Source organism: Octopus bimaculoides, chromosome 17, assembly GCF_001194135.2.
Source record: "Octopus bimaculoides isolate UCB-OBI-ISO-001 chromosome 17, ASM119413v2, whole genome shotgun sequence".
NCBI lineage: Eukaryota > Metazoa > Mollusca > Cephalopoda > Octopoda > Octopodidae > Octopus > Octopus bimaculoides.
The window spans coordinates 31,323,744-31,345,267 of NC_068997.1; the positions used below are offsets into that span (position 1 = coordinate 31,323,744).

Consider the following 21,524-nt stretch of genomic DNA (forward strand, 5'->3'; position numbering starts at 1 on the left):
ATATATATATATATATATATATATATATATATATATATATATATATATATACATGTATATATGCAGACAGACAGACAGATAGATAGACATTCATCTCAAAACAGGAAACTGAAAAAATTGTTGGCGTTGTTTGTTTCCCATTACACATTTTTCATTTCCTAATATGAATTACCAAGGAATAAATGGAGAAGGAATGGAGAATCGTAATAATACAAAATTTACATATGGATGACGATTTAATACATAGTCCGAACAATGAGCATTAATGTGTATATGTGTGTCTATATACAGTAATATAGCGACTACTTGGTTGTGGTATTTATAATGTGTAAGGAATTAACGTTGTTTGTGTCATTAACGCCTTAATTGTCTTATGATTGCTATGTTTTCAGAACATATAAAGTGCTGGGCTAAATGCTTGTCAGATATTATTTCTTGATCTTCTATTGTCTTTCATCATCCATCAGTGAATTTATTTCACGATAAAGAAACGTTATCTGAAAATATCTACTTACTGTGGAGCTGATTTCTGTAGCTTCACTCTCTCTATTCTTCTAATCTAGAAAATAATACAAACAATGTTATTTGCTAAACAAAATGACGGAGTTAGAAATTTTAGCTGTTAAAAAGAAGATTTAAGTAATATGAAGAAGGAGGTATATAAGTAACAATAATATGCAAAAGACAAAGAATAACTACATCTAACAATCAAACTACACATATAAACACTGAAAAATACATTTATATAAATAGACATTTGTGTTTTCAGTTTAGTTTTCGTGATCTGAACATATTTAGTACTATTTTTTCCCAATAAAAATTTGCAATCACATCTACAATTATTTTATTTTTATATGGTTCAGTATTTGCGATGTTTGTGTAAATGTTTTAATATCTGCTTGTTTCAGACAATTCAAAAATGCTTAGAAAAATAAAATCACCAGATGTAATATGAAACATAGTTTATATAGTATACATATATTATAAAGAACATCCGGAAATCATCAAAAGACTCCAAATAGGCAACATTTAAGTGAGATAACATTGAAGGCATTAAATAGATTTGTAAATTGTGGAAAGCGTTTTAACATTTAAATAATTAAAGTTTATTTAGAAATATCTATAAGGCATTTATTCGCGACATTTTCAGTTACACAAATATGTACATCTCAGTTGTAATTCTTTTTCAACAGAAATATGAATATGCTTTTATGTAATATTTCACATCAAGTTTCTACTCCTTTCGAAAGCGGAGTGCAGTCTAGACAAAAACTAATTTCATATTTTTCTCAATCCTTGCATAATTGCAAAGATCTTGCACAAACATCATTGACTCATGCATCATAATACAAATGTTTGCTTCAATTATTCACCTTTTCAAATGCGAGTTCAAGGGATTGACTCTAGTGGTATAACATCTATAATCTTAGAAGGTCAGCATTTGGCATCACCGATCAAGATTCTTTGGAGTACAGCTTGCAAGCAAACTGCATCACAACTTATTTCAGATGAGGTGATATGATATAAAAAGAGCTGGCAGTCGTTCTGAATTCTTTAATAAGGTGCAAAACTGTAACCGTTGTCTTGAATCATTATTGCTTTACCTTAAACTGAAAGGCAAATGAGTTGTTTGATCCTGAGAAAGCATGGAGGATATATTGCTTTGGATGTTGTCTTTTCAAAACCACCGGATGTAATTCAATTGATAGAAAGAAATCATTTTGACTTTTTAAATCAGTTTTAAATGAAAGGCTTTTGCTTCTCTCCATGTGTGAGTATGTGCATGTGTGTATGTGTGTGTGCACACATGCGTATAAGTGTATATATATATATATATATATATATATATATATATATATAGAAAGAGAGAGAGAGAGAGAGAGAAATGAATAACCAGTGGTTTGATATGAGTAAATTTATATTCCAAAGGAAATCAGAAACTATTTTGAGAACTTTATCACGAATAAGAGAACCAACTTGTCTATTTACAAATCAATGAAGATATATTAGCAAAGGCCAAACTGCGCAGTAACAACCGAATCAAAAGTAAAAACACGCGGGAAGACCCATCTGTAGTTTATGTTTAAATCTGTCAGAAATATATGAGATGCATTATAAACGAATGCAACTCTTCATAAAAAAAATACACAATTTTATCTATGTATCTGACAGCGAAATTTATCCAATAACATGCTTAAGACTAAGCTTGACTCTGTATAAATCACAGATCCGAATCCTGGAGTGATTGGGCTGAGTGAACGTATAGATATTAGTACCAGTATAAAACAACCAAATCCAATGATTTTCCCCTCTTGCAGATTTGTCGATGGCGTATCACAACAGCAACATATGAACAAATAAACAACATTCTTTGCGAAATACAACTACTTCGCAAGCATGGTAGTAACATTTCGATTATTAGTGTTTGTTGAATGCAAGAAAAGATTATGATAGAGAAACTGGTATGTGAGTGAAATGCAGAAGCCTCATAAAACCTCTGTTATTCCCAACTGTATGACACGCTTTGCCTCGATTCCCTGAATACGCCAATGTGAATTTGGGCAAGTCGCAGCGGGTCAACCTGGTCATCCCTATATAGGGTTGTTTTTTGTAGTTGTTTTTTTTTTAGGATAGCAAATAGACATATTGCAATTTGACCACATTTTACGATCGCTAGCTTCTCGTACCAAAATTCGGGTACTTTACAGTTAACTTAAAAATGTCGAACAAACAAAGACCCGGTTATTGAATAATAAACGCGTTATTTCCGGTGCGTAATGATTTCAGAGATTAGATTAGTATATTGACGGACGCTATCATCACCAACAAGTAGTGGATTTCATTAACAAGTAAAACCAGAAAGGCATCTGCTAGTTTAGATAAACTAATTAGTATCTTAGAAGATGCACACAGAAAAGGAATAGCAAACGACGTGCTAGCGGCGAGAATGGCCCTCGACTATTTCTTCGACGTGAAATACGAAGGTTGTGTTGTCAGAGCTAGGATGCGTGCACTGAAACATGAAGGCTCAAAAACATCAGCTGGGCCTGTGTGACGGAGACACAACATGGTAACAAAGGTAGGATTTGGTCAGCATGGTTTGTGGCACCTATCGGACAAGGGACTAATTATTGCAAGAAGCTGACTTCAGCAGTGTAAGTCGAAGATGTACTGAACAGCTGTGTGGGAAGCAAATCACGAAGATTGAAAGGTCTGCCGTATGAGCTATATCATCAAATGCAAGACTTAGCAGCCGTCACTACAGCTTGCAGCAAACCGAATGAGTTTTCAGTCGAGTGAGCCAGAGTGTTGTGACACTACAGAAGAAAGAAGCGAAAGAAGGGGGAAATGACTGAAAATTTCAGGCCCAAAATTTAGTTCGACACTGAATTAATGATTTTAGCTAAAGTGCTCACAAAGAGGCTAGCAGTTGCAGCTGGTAGTGTAATCGGAGAAGTGCAAACCTGTGCGATCACGACAGATCTAAGCACGTTAAGCTCCATCTCATACGATATATCATAGAATGGGGAAAGAATAGATCTGGCTTTGCCAAGACACTGTTCAGTCTGGGCTGGTCCAAGGTATTTAAGAAGGTAGACTATCGCTATCTCACGGTTGTCCTTAGAGCTGACGGTTTCGGTCCCGTATTCAGTATCTGCTTCGTAATGAACTTAAATAGCCGCTCTCGTAATCTTTCAGCATCGAACGTTCGGTCTGCTGGAGGATACCCTCTCTTCACACTCTTATATGTTTTGGTGTTGGAAGCTTTACTGGAGATTTTGTGGGGTCCTTCGCTGGGACTAGGTCAAAGGAAAGTCATATCTACATAAAGGACGTTGGATAATTCAGAGATAAAAGCGATCGATATTATAATGAAAGAATACTCGTTATGTACAGGAGCACACATAAATCAAGCCAAATCAGTAGGTTTGCAACTAGGCAAGTCCATGTTGACTACCGGTAATTTTCGTCGCTTGACGGAGGATCCGGTGAAAGTAATTGGTTTCTGCTGCGGACCAGATCTTCAAGTACAAAGAGACTGGGAATAAGTCAGGAGTAGAGTAGAATACTGAAATAAGCTGAGAGGAAGCTGCCTTTGAAAAGCCAACTGGAAGTGGCAAATGCATCTAACATACGACTACCTGAGCATTGTACTAACGAAAACGTAACCAGATTAGGGCACGTGTTTTTCCAGTTCTTATGAAAGAAGTAGGTTCTACTGGTCAGCAAATCTATTTACCGTTGATGGTGGTCTCAGGATGCTGTTCTTAATAGTGCGCAAGCAAGCACTGAGGTTGTCAACCCTGTAAAAATATCTAAATTACTGCGATAGTGTCAACGACGAAAACAAAAAGGTAAACTGATGTGGGAGTCTTCGTGTAACGCGTCTTTCTCTTTCACTTTGCTGTAGTATTTGGTCAAGCGCAGAACAAGATTAGGCGTTATGCATCTAAACTTTTGCTAGGCATTGTACCAGATGGACAAAGCCGTTTGCAAGAAAGCAAAGATTTTCCAAAGAGTTATTTGAGAGCATTATCGACGATGGGCTTGGATTGCCTCTGAGTTCTCAAAGAACAAAGAGGTCTTTTCTTGGAGAGTTTCAGTTTAAAGACTACGAGCAACTTCCAAAGGTCATCAGAGATGTGGTGCAGAGGTGCTACAGAGATGTGATGCATTAGCTATTCGAAATAAGCGCTTCAAGCATGGAAGCGCCAGCATCTACACCCATCTGGGATGTGTGGAAGGGACATAAAACCATACTAAATGCATCGTTAGTTGTCTGTGCATTAGTTACTTATAGGCTTAAGTTACTTGTAGGCATAAGTTACTTGTAGGTATAAGTTACTTATAAGCCTGTGCTGAGCAACTGCCATATCTTGTAACAAGAACCCTGTTGTCCACCGAATGCATAGTGAAGAATGATGCAACACATTTCTTTGGAAGGACAGGGAGGCAGATCTTTCTCTGATTAATAGCTGTGCAGAAAGGTTTTGGAACAGGCACTTTCCTATCTGGTTAAGCTCTCATCAGTTTCTTCGAATATTATATGAAGAGGAAGGTGGGGTAGAGAGGTAGGTGCTGCATTCTAGAGTGTTAATAGAAAGGTAAATGAGTGTGGTTTAACTGGTGAGGTTGAGTGAGTCTACACTGAATATTATTTTTTTACGCAGGAGGAAAGGAATTAGGAGATGGCACTCCCCATGAGAGTAATTCGAGACCTTTCGTGGAAGGTTCTCCCCGAATTACTCTAGGCGGACCATTAGGTGATGGGCCAGAGGGGTCGTGGTTCCCCCTTCTGATTTGCTTTAATGGGTATTTTCATGTAGCACTGGGTCTAACAAATCGGAAATTTGCGTTTCCAGAAAAAAAAAAACTGGGATGGATGGTACCCGCATGGACATTTTGACCAGAGATCACTGAAATTACTGGCCGAACCAGGTCTTCCAAAGTGTTAAAGTGTTACATGGGAAAATGCAAGTCTCCACAATTTGAGGTAATCAACAAGTTGATTAATGATGGTGAGAGAAAAATTGCGAAAGAAATGCAGAGAAATTTTTTGCAGATCATCGTTCGCCTGCACACTGCTGTTAGAAACAGAGAGTGTCCAGATGGGGAGGATGTGACTGGAGACGCTCCTGCACAACTAACAACCATTGAGTATTATCCGGTCATACATCACCCAATCACAGACATCAGAGTCATACAGGAATGCTTAATGTACTCAGAAGAAGCTTCACAGAAGTTGGACAACATTTTTATCATCACTACATGTGACCTGAGCGTAGGTATGAAATCGTTTCCGATAGTATGGAGCAATGCACCGGTATGAGGACCACATCATCAGGATTAGAATATTTCATCTAGCCAGTGGTTATCTGAAGATGTTGCGAAAGAAGACGGAATTCGCTGAAATCTTACTATAAGCCGGTCTTACGACATCTGGGTCTTTGATGGGTGTCCTTTCAGCCAAGAACTATGCACTCTCACTTAACTGCCACAAATTCTGGTGGAAGCCCTTGAGAGATTGGTGATGGCTTGTTTTCTACAAGATCGGGGTGAAGTAGTATCATTTGGAAAGCTACCGACATCTTCCAAGAGTTGTATTGAGAGACTCGCAACATCTCCCAGCAAGGAGACTAAAAATGAAGCATTGAATGATCAGGAAATTTGTTCATACATTAATGAATACCTTCATTTCCATGGGAACATGGCTCAGGCTAACACAGAAAGACTGCTGTGCTTTGGATGTCATACATTGATCATGTTTGTATGACAATGTGCCTTCTACAAGATGTAAACTCAAACAACTTTCCAGTATATGCACAGTGCTTCTGCCTAATGCCTGACCTCTTCTTCAGCTTCAGGGGACATTACTATGCCCGGTACTAAACACTCTTTTCGATATTTACTGCCAACATTCAACATTTTCATCCCGGTGCTGAGCATTTATTAAAGAGAGGTGCAATCAGTGTGACAAGCCTCTTTGTTCCAGCAAATAGGTGTGCTGTCAAAAAGGCAATTGAAGAAACATTTATGAAACATTTATGAAACTTTTATCAAAAGATGGAAGTGGTTCGTCTGAAGCGGGAGTTAGCGGTCTGCAGACAAACTACAGTGCCTATCAAAGATGAACACAGTCAGGTAGAGAACGAGCCAAATTCCTTCAGGCTACATTTTGTCTAGCGGGAATGTCTGATGAAGAAGACAAATGACTGCAACATCGGGATGTTCACCCTTGGGAAATTGCGACCAGCAAGAAACTTGACTCAAGGACCATTGCGGCTATCGAGTGCTTCAATAACCTTTACAACATCCCAGATGATGGCAAGTAGTACTATCTATCATCCGGCGCTCCGGCTTTAGAAGAAGTGGCGAAGGACGTCCTCATTACTGAGACTGTTGGAAGGCAAACAAAAGAAGACTTCAGTGAAAGCAGACTTAAGAAGAATGGTTTCTTTGATCCTATCAAATGCAAAAACTTTGGAAACCATGGCACACATGCTCAAATCCGTGAAACAGTCAACTTCTCAAAAGGAAGTTATCGAGTACAACCAGCAGGGAAACAACGCGTTTCACTTACTAGTGAAGTCTCAAGCACAGATCGATTGGAAACTTGACTATGATAAACAGTTGAAATACTCATTGACTCCTGTTCCATACAGCATTGGATTGGCAGACGGATTTTTAGCAAAAGCAGACTATTCCAAATATGTGAAGGAAAAGCTTACCAGTAATCATTAGATGGGCATAACACATTCTGTCAAGAAATACGCTCTCTCGAATCTACGCAGGAAGAAACTGACACTCGTGTGATCCTGTATTGCATGTATGCCAAAGAACAGAGATGCAAATCCATTCGTGTGAGGAGTCCCGATTCAGAAATATTTTTCATCTTACTTCAGCATGTTAGATTCCTGAAAGGACTTCAAATTCTGTTTGAAACTGGAAAAGGCAACACACGACGCTGTATTGATGTCACCAAGCTGGCTATGTCTTCCACGCCTGTTCTCTTCTGCATTACTAGGTTATCATGCCTTCACCGCGTGCGATAGTACCAGTGCTTTCAAAGGGAAGGGGCAAGTGAAGGGACTGAAAGTCGTTGAAACAGATGAATCATTCCAGAAAGCGTTCTCCAAGTTAGGGGAGTCTTGGGAAGTTGACGAGGAGGGGATGAATGAACTGGAGGGTTTCCCATGTGTGTTGTATGGTAACAAAAGGACAATAAAGGTGAATAATGGAGCTTCGCAACCTTGCTAGCAAAGTGCGGTGGGAAGGATGATTTCACAAAATGTAAGCAATTCCATCTCGCTTCACTGTCCCCATGTAGAAACGTCCTGAAGCAACAAGTTCGGCAAAGGAACTTCCTGACCAGGATATGGAAGCTCACGAACATTGCAATGGCAGCTGAAATCATGAAGCCGAGTGAACTTAGTGAAAGTGATTTCCTTGATGGCGGAGGATCGGACAGTGATACCGAAATTGATGGTGATGATTATCAATCGCACGCTTAAAATGACTCTTGAATCTAATAGATGGCTCACAAATAAGGTCTTCACCTTTGACAATTATGTGGCGTATGTGTGGATGGATCGAAGTCCGATGCATTACAAAGTTAATGAAACTAAAAACAGATATAACTGTTGTGAAAATAAAATACAGCCAGATGGCAATTAGGATGAATGCTTACTGGAAATGCGTTAATTCAAATTTTACAGAACCGAAAGTTGCTCAGCTCAGATTTCTAACTCAACTTTAAAGCAAACTCGTACATCCATTGTTTTAATTCTGTGTATATACCCACCAGGACGGAAGGTGGCTTCCGGAACACTTGAAACGGATCTTGATTAAACTTGAAAGATAGAAAGTATTATACAAGCCGGCATTTGTTTTAATATAAAAATTATATGGCATAACGAACATATATAACAAACTTTTGTTTACTTTTGACTTCACTAACCTCTTAATGAAAATATTTTCATGATTTGATGTTTCCTTTTATAGACCAAATCAAATATCATCGTTTGTGGTGATTTGCAAGGATACAAGGAAAGATACCAAAGTATCTCTTGCTAGATTTTGCTGTAAATCTACTCGACACATTCAATGATATATAATAGTGCAGAAGTATCTCACATTCCACGGGGTAAACATTACTTCTTTTCAATTTGTTTTTTTACTTCTGGTATTAAAAAGCGCATGCAAACCTTCGTTTTGATTAATTTTCAATAAAAAAAGAATATTATAGGATCTTGCTAATAAATAAAACCAGTGAATGCGAGATGTTATAGGTAAAGGTCAAAGTTTGTTTTTGACCTCTGGTAACCTTTTTACACAACAAATTTGTTTATCATTTACATGAAATTGTAGATCTTGACCAGGCAATCATTTAAAATATTTTGGCGAAGAGTTGCGAAGTTAGTTGTAAAAGTGGTCAAAATGTCCCATGAGTGGTGAGTATCTTCAATCCCAGCTATTTTTTTTTTTTTTTTTTTTTTTTTTTTTGCTAGCGACATCAATTTTCTGATTTGTTAGACCCAGGACTACATTAAGGTAAATCACAAGGTGCACCATGACACCCACTAACCCATGGCCTATTTTTTTCTCCGTGGATAAACAAGGCGAAATTTCGAAAAAAAGTAAAAAATGAAGAAATTGGGTTTGAGAGGGAGAATATTAAAATATTGAGAATGTGTATGGAAGAATTAAGAATCGGAAGAAATATTAGGAAAGCAATCATGGTGAGGGGCGCAAATATCACCTCAGACATGCTAGAAATAACAGGTAAAGGACAGGATTTCCGGGAGAACTTCTTTTTAAGTTTATATCGACGATCAGGTTTTTAAATACGGTCGTCACAAACACGAATTACAGAATAGAAAAAGGTGATTTCAATTGAATTTGAGCTGTAATTTTTCCCGTGCACACAGTAAGAAATAACATAATTCGCACAGTTTTACCTAAAGTGTGTGTGTGAGTGAGTAAGTGAGTGAGTGTGCGTGCGTGTGTGTGTGAGTATATGTGTGCCAAAGGAAGTTATTTTATGGCATTCTTTCGTTTGAAGCAGCAAAGTTGTCAACTCGATCATATCGGATCAAATGATTGTTCGTTAACTTCCGTAAAAAAATTATTGTTTTCTTCTTTGAAAAGAGAAGATATTGAAAAAGAGGAGGAAAGGAAAAGGCCACATATGAGATCATATGATTGTTCGTTAATTTCCGTAAAAACTTTCTATTTCTTTATGCTATGCATTAGAGAGAGCAGAAAGTGAAAGAGAGGTGAAAGTGAAAAATGTATGTGTATATGAAATGGACGTGTGTGTGTGTGTGTGTGTAAGTGTTTGTGTATGTGTGTTTGTGTGTATGTGTGTTTGTGTGTATGTGTTTGTGTGTGTTTGTGTGCTTATGTTTGTGTGCTTATGTTTGTGTGCATGTGCGTGAATGAGGGAGAATGAGTAAGTGAAGGTGTGTGCTGTCATCTATGTAGTTTTTTTGTATGTATGTGCAAATGACACTCACTCATTCTCTCTGTCTTTCTCTCTCTTTCTCTCACACATTATCTGTCATGGACACGTACATAAACACATATGCATACATATACGTATATGTGCGTGTGCGTGTGCATATGAGAGAGAGAGAGAGAGAGAGAGGGAGAGAGAGAGAGAGAGAGAGAGAGAGAGAGAGAGAGAGAGAGAGAGAGAGAGAGAGAGAGAGAGAGATTGATTAACTGACTGATTGTATTTATTTACAACATAAAGAAATGGATGTCTTTTAAGGTATGCTCGCATATAGAAAATGTGTCGTCGTCGTATTCGTCGTCGTCGTATAAAACGTCGTTTACGATAGTTGGCTTATAGAAAGATTAGAATGTTGAATTTTTGTAATACAAATATCGTCATCATCATCGTCGTCGTCGTCATCATTTAACATCTGTTGTCCAGTCTGGCATGGGTTGGACGGTTTGACTGGGTTGGTACACTGGAAGGCTGCGCCAGCCTCCAGTCTAATTTGCCATGGTTTTCTACGGCTGGATTCCCTTCCTAACATCAACCACTTAGAGATTGTAATGGGTGCTTTTACGTGCAGTTTGCGAGACGCCAGTATCTGCCACAACTGCGATTTTGCTTGGCTTGATAGGTCCTCTGAAGCATGACATAATGCCAAAGGTCTTGGTCATTGCCTCCGTGAGGCCCACTCGGGAGGAACTCAGCCACATCGCCTCCATGAGACCCAACACTCGATAGGAACTCAGCCACTTCGCCTCCATTAGGGCCAACGTTATAAATCAAAATAAAGTTTATTTGGTAATCGAAAGGTTACTGAATTTTTTCATATGCCATACCTTGAAATCGGTAACTCAGCTTTCGAATGCATAAGGAACATGCACGCGCATACACACACATAAAACTATCTTTTATCTATATATATATAGATATATATTGACGAAGAAAACGTAGATAACTTAGATATGTATAACTTAGCTTAAATATGTTTCAAACAAAAATTGGTCCAAGCTATGTCCAGCTTTATAATACCACCTAATAGGATTTGCTTAATCATTTTTAAGTCAGAGTTTGTGGTATCACCTCCCTTTTGAGTGAGAAGTTTTTGTTGTCTGAGTTGTATCTAGGCATAGATGGCTTATCTGGTATTCCCTGAAGAAATTTGTCCGGTTTCCGTTTAAAAGTGATGGGATCATTTTTGTCTTTGATCTGTTTTGAGACGACAATGCTAAATAGGGCAGGGCCTGTTGAGGAAAAGAAATTGTAATGCAGTGCTTTTATGAGCTTTGCTCCTAAATTTGTTCGGAGCGTTATGGCCCATGACACTAAACCCGGATGAATTCTGAAATTATCGTTCAGGTCGTTTGGGCAATGCTGATGGTATATTCACCACATCGTGCAAATGATGTATTGCTCACGATGACACTGGAGAGATTAGAGTTTCAATGTTTTAAGAGGGTCCCAATATTCGGGATCAGTCACACCCTTAATTCTTTTAGTGAATGACCTATGAAGTGATTCAATTTTCGAGATATTTTGTTTTGTATGGGGAGACCTAGATATTTTATTTCGTATGGGGAGATGTGACCGTACAAAGGAGGATAAAAGAGGTATGATGATACCTTGCTTTCTGGACCGAAAAGTTCTTAGGATCTAGAAGATCATTCTACGAGCTATTTCGACTATGTCGATTTTTGTCAACAGTTACTTCTGGGTCTCTGATATTAATAGATGATGTGAGTTGTTCCCCTGAAGGAAGAGAATATGGTTGTTTTAGCATAGATATTTTCCAAATTGCATCACTTCAAATAATATATATATATATATATATATATATATATATATATATATATATATATATATATATATATATATATATATAATCAAAGGACATACTAAGTATGTCTACCTGCTTGAAATAACAATCAAAACTCCTTATTAAATCGCCCAAAAATACACTGGTGATAACTACAGAAATCAAACGAGGGCAAATTTAGTTAAGACAATCTCCTTACATACATTTAAGTATTTGGATTCACGTGGACTATTTTCTGCATTGGCACAATAAGCCTTAGCTTCTTCAGCACGCATTGCCAAGATAAGAGATTCCCAACCTATCCTTCTGAAGTCTGTGCCGCTACTGATTCGTTTCGCACTGACATCACAGCAGCTTACCATTGTAAAATAATCTCGTTACAGATTTACGAGAAAAATAATTTATTAAAAATTAATTTACAAAGGTATCGTTATTTCCATTATTATCCAATATAACTAATTTAAGAATGATAATAACAGAATCATCGATACAGGCGACAGCAGGCCAAAAAATAGCATTAAATAGCCGAGGGATTAAAATTAATCAAAGGACATACTAAGTATGTCTACCTGCTTGAAATAACACTCAAAACTCATTATTAAATCGCCAAGCTGTATTTCAAGCAGGTAGACACACTTAGTATGTCTTTTGAGTAATTTTAATCCCTCGGCTATTTAATGCTATTTTTTGGCGTTGGAGAGGATAGGGTTTGAATGCTTTAAGGCGGTCTCAATAATCTAGATCATTAATGCCCTAAATTATTTTAGTAAATGCCTTTTGTGGTGATTCAAACTTTGAAATGTTTTGTTTTGTATGGTGAGACTACAAGGGGCAGCAGTATTTTCACAGCGAATGTTTTCACTTTGTGGATTCCTACTACGCTTGAAAAGTGACTTATATAGATTAATAGACTACCTATGACCCGCTGGGAACTGGGAAAGTCTGAGTATCCCAGCAACAGAGTTTTGTTTCATGGTTTTTTTTTCTTTTCTAGTTTATTTCGCATGCTTTCAACGAACGTGACATTGAAATTACGTGTAAGTAGCTTCTTTCTCCAGAAAAGGAGAGATTTAGCTGCTATTTCTTGCACACCTTGCTATCATGTAACAGGTATTTCGGGCCTTTTATCACAAACAGCTGTTGTGTGGAAGCAGGGAGTGCTAGAAATAGCAACCAAATCTTTGGAGGTGAGATACATTGAATTCACTCAAGAAAAAACTATGGAAAAAAATTATTTCTGACCGAGGTTACGAACGGATCCTTTACGAGATATTTACCGTATATTTAAAGTCATTTTCACTTTAAGATATTTTAAAAATATGCCAAACAATTTTGTAATGGTATTTACTTGAAAATAATTTTTAAAAAAACATTAAAATATTGTCTGTTTAAAGAAAGGTAAAATATAAATAGCTACTGTACAAACAACCTACATTTTTGAAATCAAGTTTACTTATAAAATATTTGTAAATGATTAAAATACTGTATTTAACAAAAGTGAAAATAGAAACATATACTGCAAAAAAAAGGTTGTATTTTTCCTTGTCAAGTGACTGTGTCTAATCGAAAGGTTAGAGTTTGTTCCCTTTCAAGGTTAAGCTATTTTTGAAATCTTTTCCCATTATGCACCATTTTGGGTATTTACACCCCCACCCCCCGAAAACCCCTAATATCTCAAGAACCAGTAGTCTGATTTACGTGAAACTTCTTTTATTTCATTCGTATTAACATTTCAGGGGATTTTTAATTCGTAGTATTTTCCCATTAAGGGCTCAATTTGGCTGGGAAACATTGCAAGCAAGCAAGCAAGATTCAAGCTCACTTTTAATGTATTATAGATAATCAGAAGCGGGCGCAAGACTGTCTCATCATGGTAACTTTTGCTAAGCTTGAATGAATTCCATCAATCACATGTTGTGTTCTGTTCTCCAGGAAAAACTCAATCAAGTGTAGTAGTTTTTCATGGATTCCAACATTTGACAATTTTGACAGTAGGATATTGTGGTCGACTCTGTCGAACGCTTTACTGCGGTCAAGATATATGACATCAGACTTCGAACCTGATACCAAGGCTTTGAGTACACCTTCGATGTGTCGTAAGAGCTGTGTTAGGCAGTCCCTGCCACAGCGAAAGCCATGCTGGTTAGAATTTAGGAGATTGTGGTTCTCTAAGAAGCCAGCTATTCTTTATCTCACCACTTTTTCAAACACATTGATGATATAGACGGTGAATGATGTTGGGCTATAGTTGACTTCAAGGGGTTTGTTTCCCAGCTTGAAAACTGGATGACAGACGTGGATCAGAGTTGTTTCGTTATATAACCTGAGTCTACAGAATCTCTCCAGAGGTTGGTTAGAGAGTCTGCAAGTTGGTGTCTGAATTCCTTCAGGAGATTAACGGGTTACCTATCAGCGCCTATGGCAGAATAGTATTTGATCTCTTTTATTGCTGCTATGATGTCTGAAGCAGTTAAGGTTATATGTTGGAGATCACCTTTGTTCACATCCCTTGCGCCAATATCACTAAAGACAGAGTAGTATTGTTTTGCAGTACTTCTGCCATTTCTTTAGCATCTTGTTGGAGAGTGCCGTTACATTATAATCGCGCAATGAACCAATGGATGAGACAGCGGTCCTATACATATTGGTATATGAACAGAACACTTTTAGGTTCTGTTTGATTGTTTTGAATAACCACTGTTCCTCTCCCTCTCTGATTTTCAATGCAAGATTTCATGTGGGTCTGCAGATGAAATTATCCCAACTCCAACCTTTTCATTGTTGTTGAATGTGGATGCTGTTTGTGGTAGTATTTCAATTGACTGACTGAATCTTTTTTCTTAAGCCTTCTGATGCTCCTGATGAGTGTTTGTTTTCTCTGTTACTGTTTGTTCTTGTGAATTGCGTAGAGGTGTGTTTTGAGCATAGATAGGTGCCCATGTTCTCAGCGCGCTGTCATGTGGTTTCAATGTCAGTGGATCTGAGACAGAAGGACCAGTCGATAAAAGACAGACGCTTTGTACTTTCCCCCACTCCTAGTCACCTTGTGAAAGTTTATGTTGTCAAATAAGAGCAGTGGAATGGGATTGACTACTTTAGTTTTGGGATGCCAGAAATTAAAGTTGCAGAGTATTATATCGCGGTACGAGAGAAGAGACTCTTCAACTGAAAGGCTGTGAATGGAGCTAGAGTGGTTTGTTTACATCAGTTTCAGAATCGTTTTATTGTGTTGTTGGTTCGAGCACTAGTTGTGTCAGGAAATATTCATCCGTTAGATTAAAAAGTAATTGTGCTGCTGCTTTATCTGGTGTATTTCAGTTGTCTAACTTCAGAGTATTTGTAGGCCAGTTCACATTAGAGAGGTTTAAATCACGCGTCACCATGTTTCCGAGTTGTATTTTTGAAGGAAGGACTTGATTTTGTTGAGGCGCACTTCAAAGCACTTTAGGAGGCCTGTGGGGACCAAAACTCGTTGGCCTTGTTGAATAATGATATGGATCCACAGTAACCATTAGAAAATATTTCCTTGGCATCAATTGCAAAGGGTAATGACAAGAAGCAATAAAGTGAGGAGAAAGGAACAAGAATTCTTTTACGGAAAACACCTGCAGATTTCACCACTACCACCACCACCACGTCAAACAAAGAAGAAAAAATAGTAAAACAATGACAACAGTTTCAGTTGCTTTTTCGAAGCAAACACATTGTGAGTTTGCTCAGATGTGTCGGAGAACAGAGGAGGTGGAATTATGAGAAGAAGAGTTGGTTAAAGCTAAAATGTATCGAACCAGAACTGGCAGGACATCTTTGAAAGTAAGGTCCAGGTCCAGGTGGGAAAATGTCTGAAACCAGTAATTAAGAGTCTTATGTCAGCCGTGGTAAAAGCTTTCACACAGTAGACGTGAGGTTTTCAACCGAAGAACTGGCCAAAGAAAATGCCACAACATTTAAAACCGAAGAATTGTATATGATTCCCACATACATCGGTCGGAGGGTTGTTAAATTGAAGGGAGTGGAGGTGCCACTAGAAATGGACATCGCCTTACTGGCAGCGGCCGTCTTGTACAACATAGAGGAGAGAGTAAAACTATTAAAAATACAACACTTTAAAAAGAAAACTGGTACGGCATAGAGATTTCGCAACCGCACACGAGATTCCAGATCCAATTGAACTCCCTGGAGGTGCTAAACTGTTTGCAACATTAGACGGTAGAAAGCCGAGATGTACATTTGTAACCAAACAAACCATTTAAATGCATTCTGCCCTAGGCAAACAGAAGAGAAAATCGCACTGTTGTAGACATCTCCAACACAACAACAACAGTACTAGCAGAGGTAGATGTCCCCTAGAGCAGCAAAAACAACAGCAACAGTAACAGCAACACAAATCACAACAGCACCAACAGCAGGAGCATCAGCATATACACAAAAATAACAGCAATAGAAGCAACAACAGCAAGCAAAGCAAACAGCTCAACAACATCTGTTGCTTGCACACAGCTGACAGTAATAAAATACAACATCAGTAGCGCCCAAAACAACAACGACCTTATCAACAAAGATAACCAAAAACCCTACAAGATTTGCCTTTTTCCCTTTCCTGCCACTCAAATATGTCCTTTGCGGAGTGGGTGGAAGAAGATCCTAAATGGCAAGACGTCACCAGATCTAAACGATAAAGGAAGAAAACTACACAAACTAAAACATAAAAACCTGGCAGGTATGATGACAGTGAGAAGACACATAACAAAATAAACTCAAAAATACCTTCCCCATTAGCAACCACGTCAACAACAACAGCATCCCCATCAGCACCATCAGAAGCAGTACCACCATCACCACCAGCACTACCACAAACACAACCCAGTTCACATACAAAGCTGGCAACACACACATCCCAACACCAACAACACACAATCATCAACTGCACAGCAATAAACACAAAAAATAAAGAATTAATAACACAGACATATAACGATGCAGACGCTACAAACCCCAATTTCGTCACACTAACAGACAACATACGATCGCACATAAAATTCCTGCCAACATCACAAAACACACTCAACAAAATATCCTGTAGGAGTTGGGGCCTTCACGAAAGATATCAACAAAGACTCTACAACAGTCATAAGAATCTTTGGGGACAGAATAACCGACCCCACCTCACAAACAAAATTGCAGCAAGTAGCATTTTCCACTTTTATACCTTCATCCTACATGGTCACGCTTACGATAGGTAGCATAAATACACGTGGCCTGGAGTCCCCTTGGAAACAGGGCCATCTACGCAACGACCTCAGGTCACTAAGAGTCGATATGGTAGCCTTCACCGAAACTAGGCTTTTCGACCGACGTACGTTCATGCCCATTTTAGGGTTGATACTAGATCGATTTATTTCCGTGTTCATTGAGAATGGGAGGTGGAACTGCAGTGTTGTTGCGCAGAGGCCTAGATCTCGAGATGAGGACTATCTTCTTGAACCCAGAAGGATGTGAACAGCAGTGAGGGAGTACCCTCAGACTGGTAGACGTTTATGCTTCGGTAGGAGGAGATTAGCCGGATTTCTTCAGAAGTCTAGAAATTTCTTGGGAACGTTGCGACCTTTACTGTTAGTAGGCGATTGGAACGCCGTCTTAAAAACCACGTTTGGACTGCGTGGAACTAGCCTATAGAAAAGGGGGTGGAAAAACTTCGCTAACTTGCTCAAACATTTCTAACCGTCGGACAAATTCCGACTGGATTTTCCGGATGTGCCAATGTGGACTTGGACGAGTCATCCAGGTCGTATCTAGACAGGGTATTTTGTAGGCCAGTAGATAAGGATAGCATGAGGTGCCCACTTTTCAAACTTGTCGGCATACAGGGACAACAGTAACAGCATCAACGTGAACAACAAGAATATCGAAAACAACAACAACAATAGTAGAAGCGAAATCAAAATGCAGTTACCAATGGTAACAGTAGTAATAACAACAATAATAACAGCATAACATGCTCGGTAACAACTCTTTATCTTTTTGGAGGGCATTTAGCCAGTGGACCGTGTATTCGCTACAAGATCTGAACGCTAAAATGGTAAAATTAAGTGTTATGTGTTTGAATACGAAGGATAAAACGATTTCTGAAAGGAACACCATTGTATATAAATATGTTTCTCACAAGAAGGGGAAACTTAAACTTCATACTCTAGCAGAAATAGAAAAATGCTTCCAAAGTGTTTCACCCTCAGTACTACACATTTACAAAAGTAAGCGATACGGAACGGTAGCTACTATATCCTTCCTGCAGCGTGAAAGACTCCTGAAGAATGGCATCTATTACTTACATGTCCTAGATTTTGATTATGATTCCCTATTAAATGGGTAAAAATTTGACTCGTATTCGAGTCAAGATTGTGCAGATTAACCGTGATCCGGCGAGTGTTTTAGCCATTCTCGAGGAGCATGGGGAGATAGTGGAGGTGAAGTTCAACCGACAATTCAACGAGATTGAAATTCTTATGGAATTCCAGATATTCGTTTCTGCAAGAGAAATAAAGTGCATTTCCGATATGATCCTAGACGTGAATGACAGTTACCGCATTTAGACCAGTAGCTTTTTATGCACCGACAGGGGATGAAATGCCAGATTTTTTCAGGTGTCCAAAGACATTCTTGAGAGAATCTCTTACTTAATACTACTGGGCACTGGAATAGTATTTAGGACGCACGGAAGCTCTGTGTGTAGCTAGTACATAACAGAATTGGGTACAAAAACCTCAAAATTCTGCTCTAAAAACAGCTGTCTGACAGGTACTGACTGGATTTCCCTGATGTGCCAGTTTGGAGTCGGAGCAACGACAACGAGTCATCAAGATCGTATCTAGATATAATATCTCTTGGTCAGATGGCAGTGATAGCATAGGTTGTCCATAATTCAAATTGGCCGGCAACACAGATCATAAACTTGCACGTTCGGTTTAGATAGGATCTGTAGATAGGTATTCGGTAACTGAAGGTTGAGTGCGTCCTTTCCGGTGCGCAAAGACTACAGGGACCGGATTAGTAAACTAATTAAGCGACACTTGATAGAGGCAATCGTCAACAGCCACTGGCAGATTACCCTGAGGAGGGGCATTAGAGTAGAAGCGATAGCGATTAACAAAGAGTTTACCGTCAGAAGGATCGTTACCTTATCCTGTTGGAGGAGCTTGCGTAACTCTATTATATTAAGAGCAATGTTGTTAGAAGCTTAGGCTCTTGGCACAGTCACCTATACCAGACTGACTGAAGAGTAGAGCCCAAACGAAATGCGATCCACCTCACCTCGAGCCGAAAAATGTTGAGTTGAAGTTAAAAACATCAATCAGAAAACCAACTTGTTACGGAAATCGCAGTTGTTTCAACTACTCCAGTTTCTTTCTCCTTTTTATAGGAAGTTTATTCTGGAAGACCTATGGCACAGTGTGACGAAAATCACCAGGAAACCATTTTGCCGATGCAACTTCTTACGATGAAGCTAAACGCTAGGATAGGGACCTGGAACATCAGAACTTTATATAAAAGAGCAAAGGTAGTATAGGTATCGAAGGAAATGAGGTGTAATATCAAGTAGCTTGGACCCTCCGAAACCAGATAGAACGATGCAGGACATACCAGGCTGTTATCCAGACGAGTCAATCCTCTATTCTGATCATCAGGAAGACAATCGGGAACACAGTCAAATTGTTGCTTTCCTGGTCTCACCAGCGGCTCTGTGAGCGTTAATCGAATTGAATTCAACGTATTTGAGAATAGTAACAGGAAGATATTCAACTCGAAGGGGAGGAAAACACTCATTATCCAATGCTATGGCCAAAGAAAATTCAGATGATTCAGCCAAAAAGGTCTTTTACAGCCAACTTCAAAAGATCTTCGATCAGCTCTCAAAGTGAGACTTGAAGATCGTCATGATTAACCTTAATACTAAAGTGGGTGTTGAGAATATCGGAAGAGAAGAACTCATGAACTTTTGTGCTCTGAATGGCTTAGTTATTGGAAGAACAGTCGTCCCACATAAATGCATTCATAAGTCAACCTGGATATCACCAGATGGCGGAACCGAAAACCGGACAGGTCACTTCGCCATTGAGCGGAAATAGATCGGAGCTTACTTGATGTTAGCGTGAAATGGGAAGCAAATGCGGACCTTGAGCTCGAAACTAAAAGTCTACTAGGATTCGTCTGACAAATTGCATCCTCAGTTCAACACCCGAAGTTTCAACTCTGATGGTTAGCTCAAAACTTTACGTGCGATGGTCAAGAATCCCTTTAAAGCTCTATCTGACTTCATTGAGGATGACGTTATACATTAGATAAGGCTTCGAGAGTCGTGAACAGTATCATATACCAAGGTACTTTGTAGAAGACTGAGGAAACAAATGGAAACTAGTAGACAGGATGAAGGAACTGAAGGGATTGGCCAGATAGTGTAAAGACCAGCAAGAGAAATACTACTTGCAAGCTGAATATTGAATGACGCATGAAAAGGGGAAGAAAAGTGCTGGTAGAGAAAAGGGGCAGTTCTTACTATCACTTTCGAAGCGGATACTAAAGTAGCAAACTTCTTAGATGTCACTCTTAGTGTGATACGGGATTATACTACCCCTATCATAAACCTAACCAATCATTGCAGTATATTAATACCTTCTTCAATCACTCCAAAACCACCTCAAATAGTGTAATTGCGCGTATTTCTATTAGAATATAAAATTTATCAGCAAATGAAGACATCATTGATGCACTTGCACTTTCCTATGACGAGGCTCTCAAAGTAAGCGGCTTCCGAGAAAAAAATCTGCTACTTGCACAATACTAAGTTCAAGAACAAATTAACACACAACTTTCCAGATAATAACCTTTACAACATGAATTTGACCTCTTCATCTCACCAGTCAATTAGCACAATAAGTAAAGCTTTTTCAAATCACATATGCAAGCACCATTGGCACCCTCGGTCCATCGGTAATTCTAAATCTCCTAACATTAATCAGCCCAATATAAGCACACAGGTAAAAAAAAAAAAAACACTTACATCTAGAAAACGTGAAATCATATGGTTCTCTCCACCCTTCTCCCTCAGGGTCAGATCCCTATCAAAATATTCTTTAAAATTTCAAATTTTCCTCCGCAGCACAACTATTATTCTATATTTAATAAATTATCAATAAAGATATCGTACTCTACCACGCCTAAACTCGGATCTATTATAGCCGCTCTCAATAATCAGAAATTTCAAAGCAGGTCTGTTAGACGTGTGAGTTCTTGTACGGCACCTATAAGGAATCAGAAAGTTAGTGGTGCCGCGGCTGCTGGTAGCTCTCTTATTCTGAGTGGTTCTAGAGGGATAGCAATACCTCGAAATCCAGATTGCCGAGCGGTGAATGTTAGTTCTGGTGAAGTCATACGGTCCGGTTGTGTTCTGGGGTCCGACTTGGACTTACTCCTATCGATGACTTGTCAACCTGAATTAAACTCTCTAGGGCGACACTCTATAAAAGAAAACAGAATTGTAATTGTCATGTGCCCAATTTATGCCCACTTGAAGTGTTTTGCTTACACAAAAATGTCATATACAAATGCACTGTGTTAACACCTCACAACCACCAAGCAATGATATATGTAGGGAGTACTGTAGATTTTAAGCATATATATCGCGCACATATGAATTCTTTTATTAATACTAAA

At 38.6% G+C, this 21,524-nt stretch overlaps 1 protein-coding gene across 2 annotated transcripts in view; it reads right to left on the minus strand.

Moving 5' to 3' along the window:
• LOC106871768 (uncharacterized) overlaps nucleotides 1–21,524 on the minus strand; it is a 629,775-nt gene that overhangs the window by 525,311 nt on the left and 82,940 nt on the right. For both annotated transcript variants that reach the window (XM_052974057.1, XM_052974056.1), the window contains exon 6: nucleotides 516–559. In XM_052974057.1, the coding sequence (XP_052830017.1) occupies nucleotides 516–559 (44 nt within the window). The remainder of the gene's footprint in view (nucleotides 1–515; nucleotides 560–21,524) is intronic.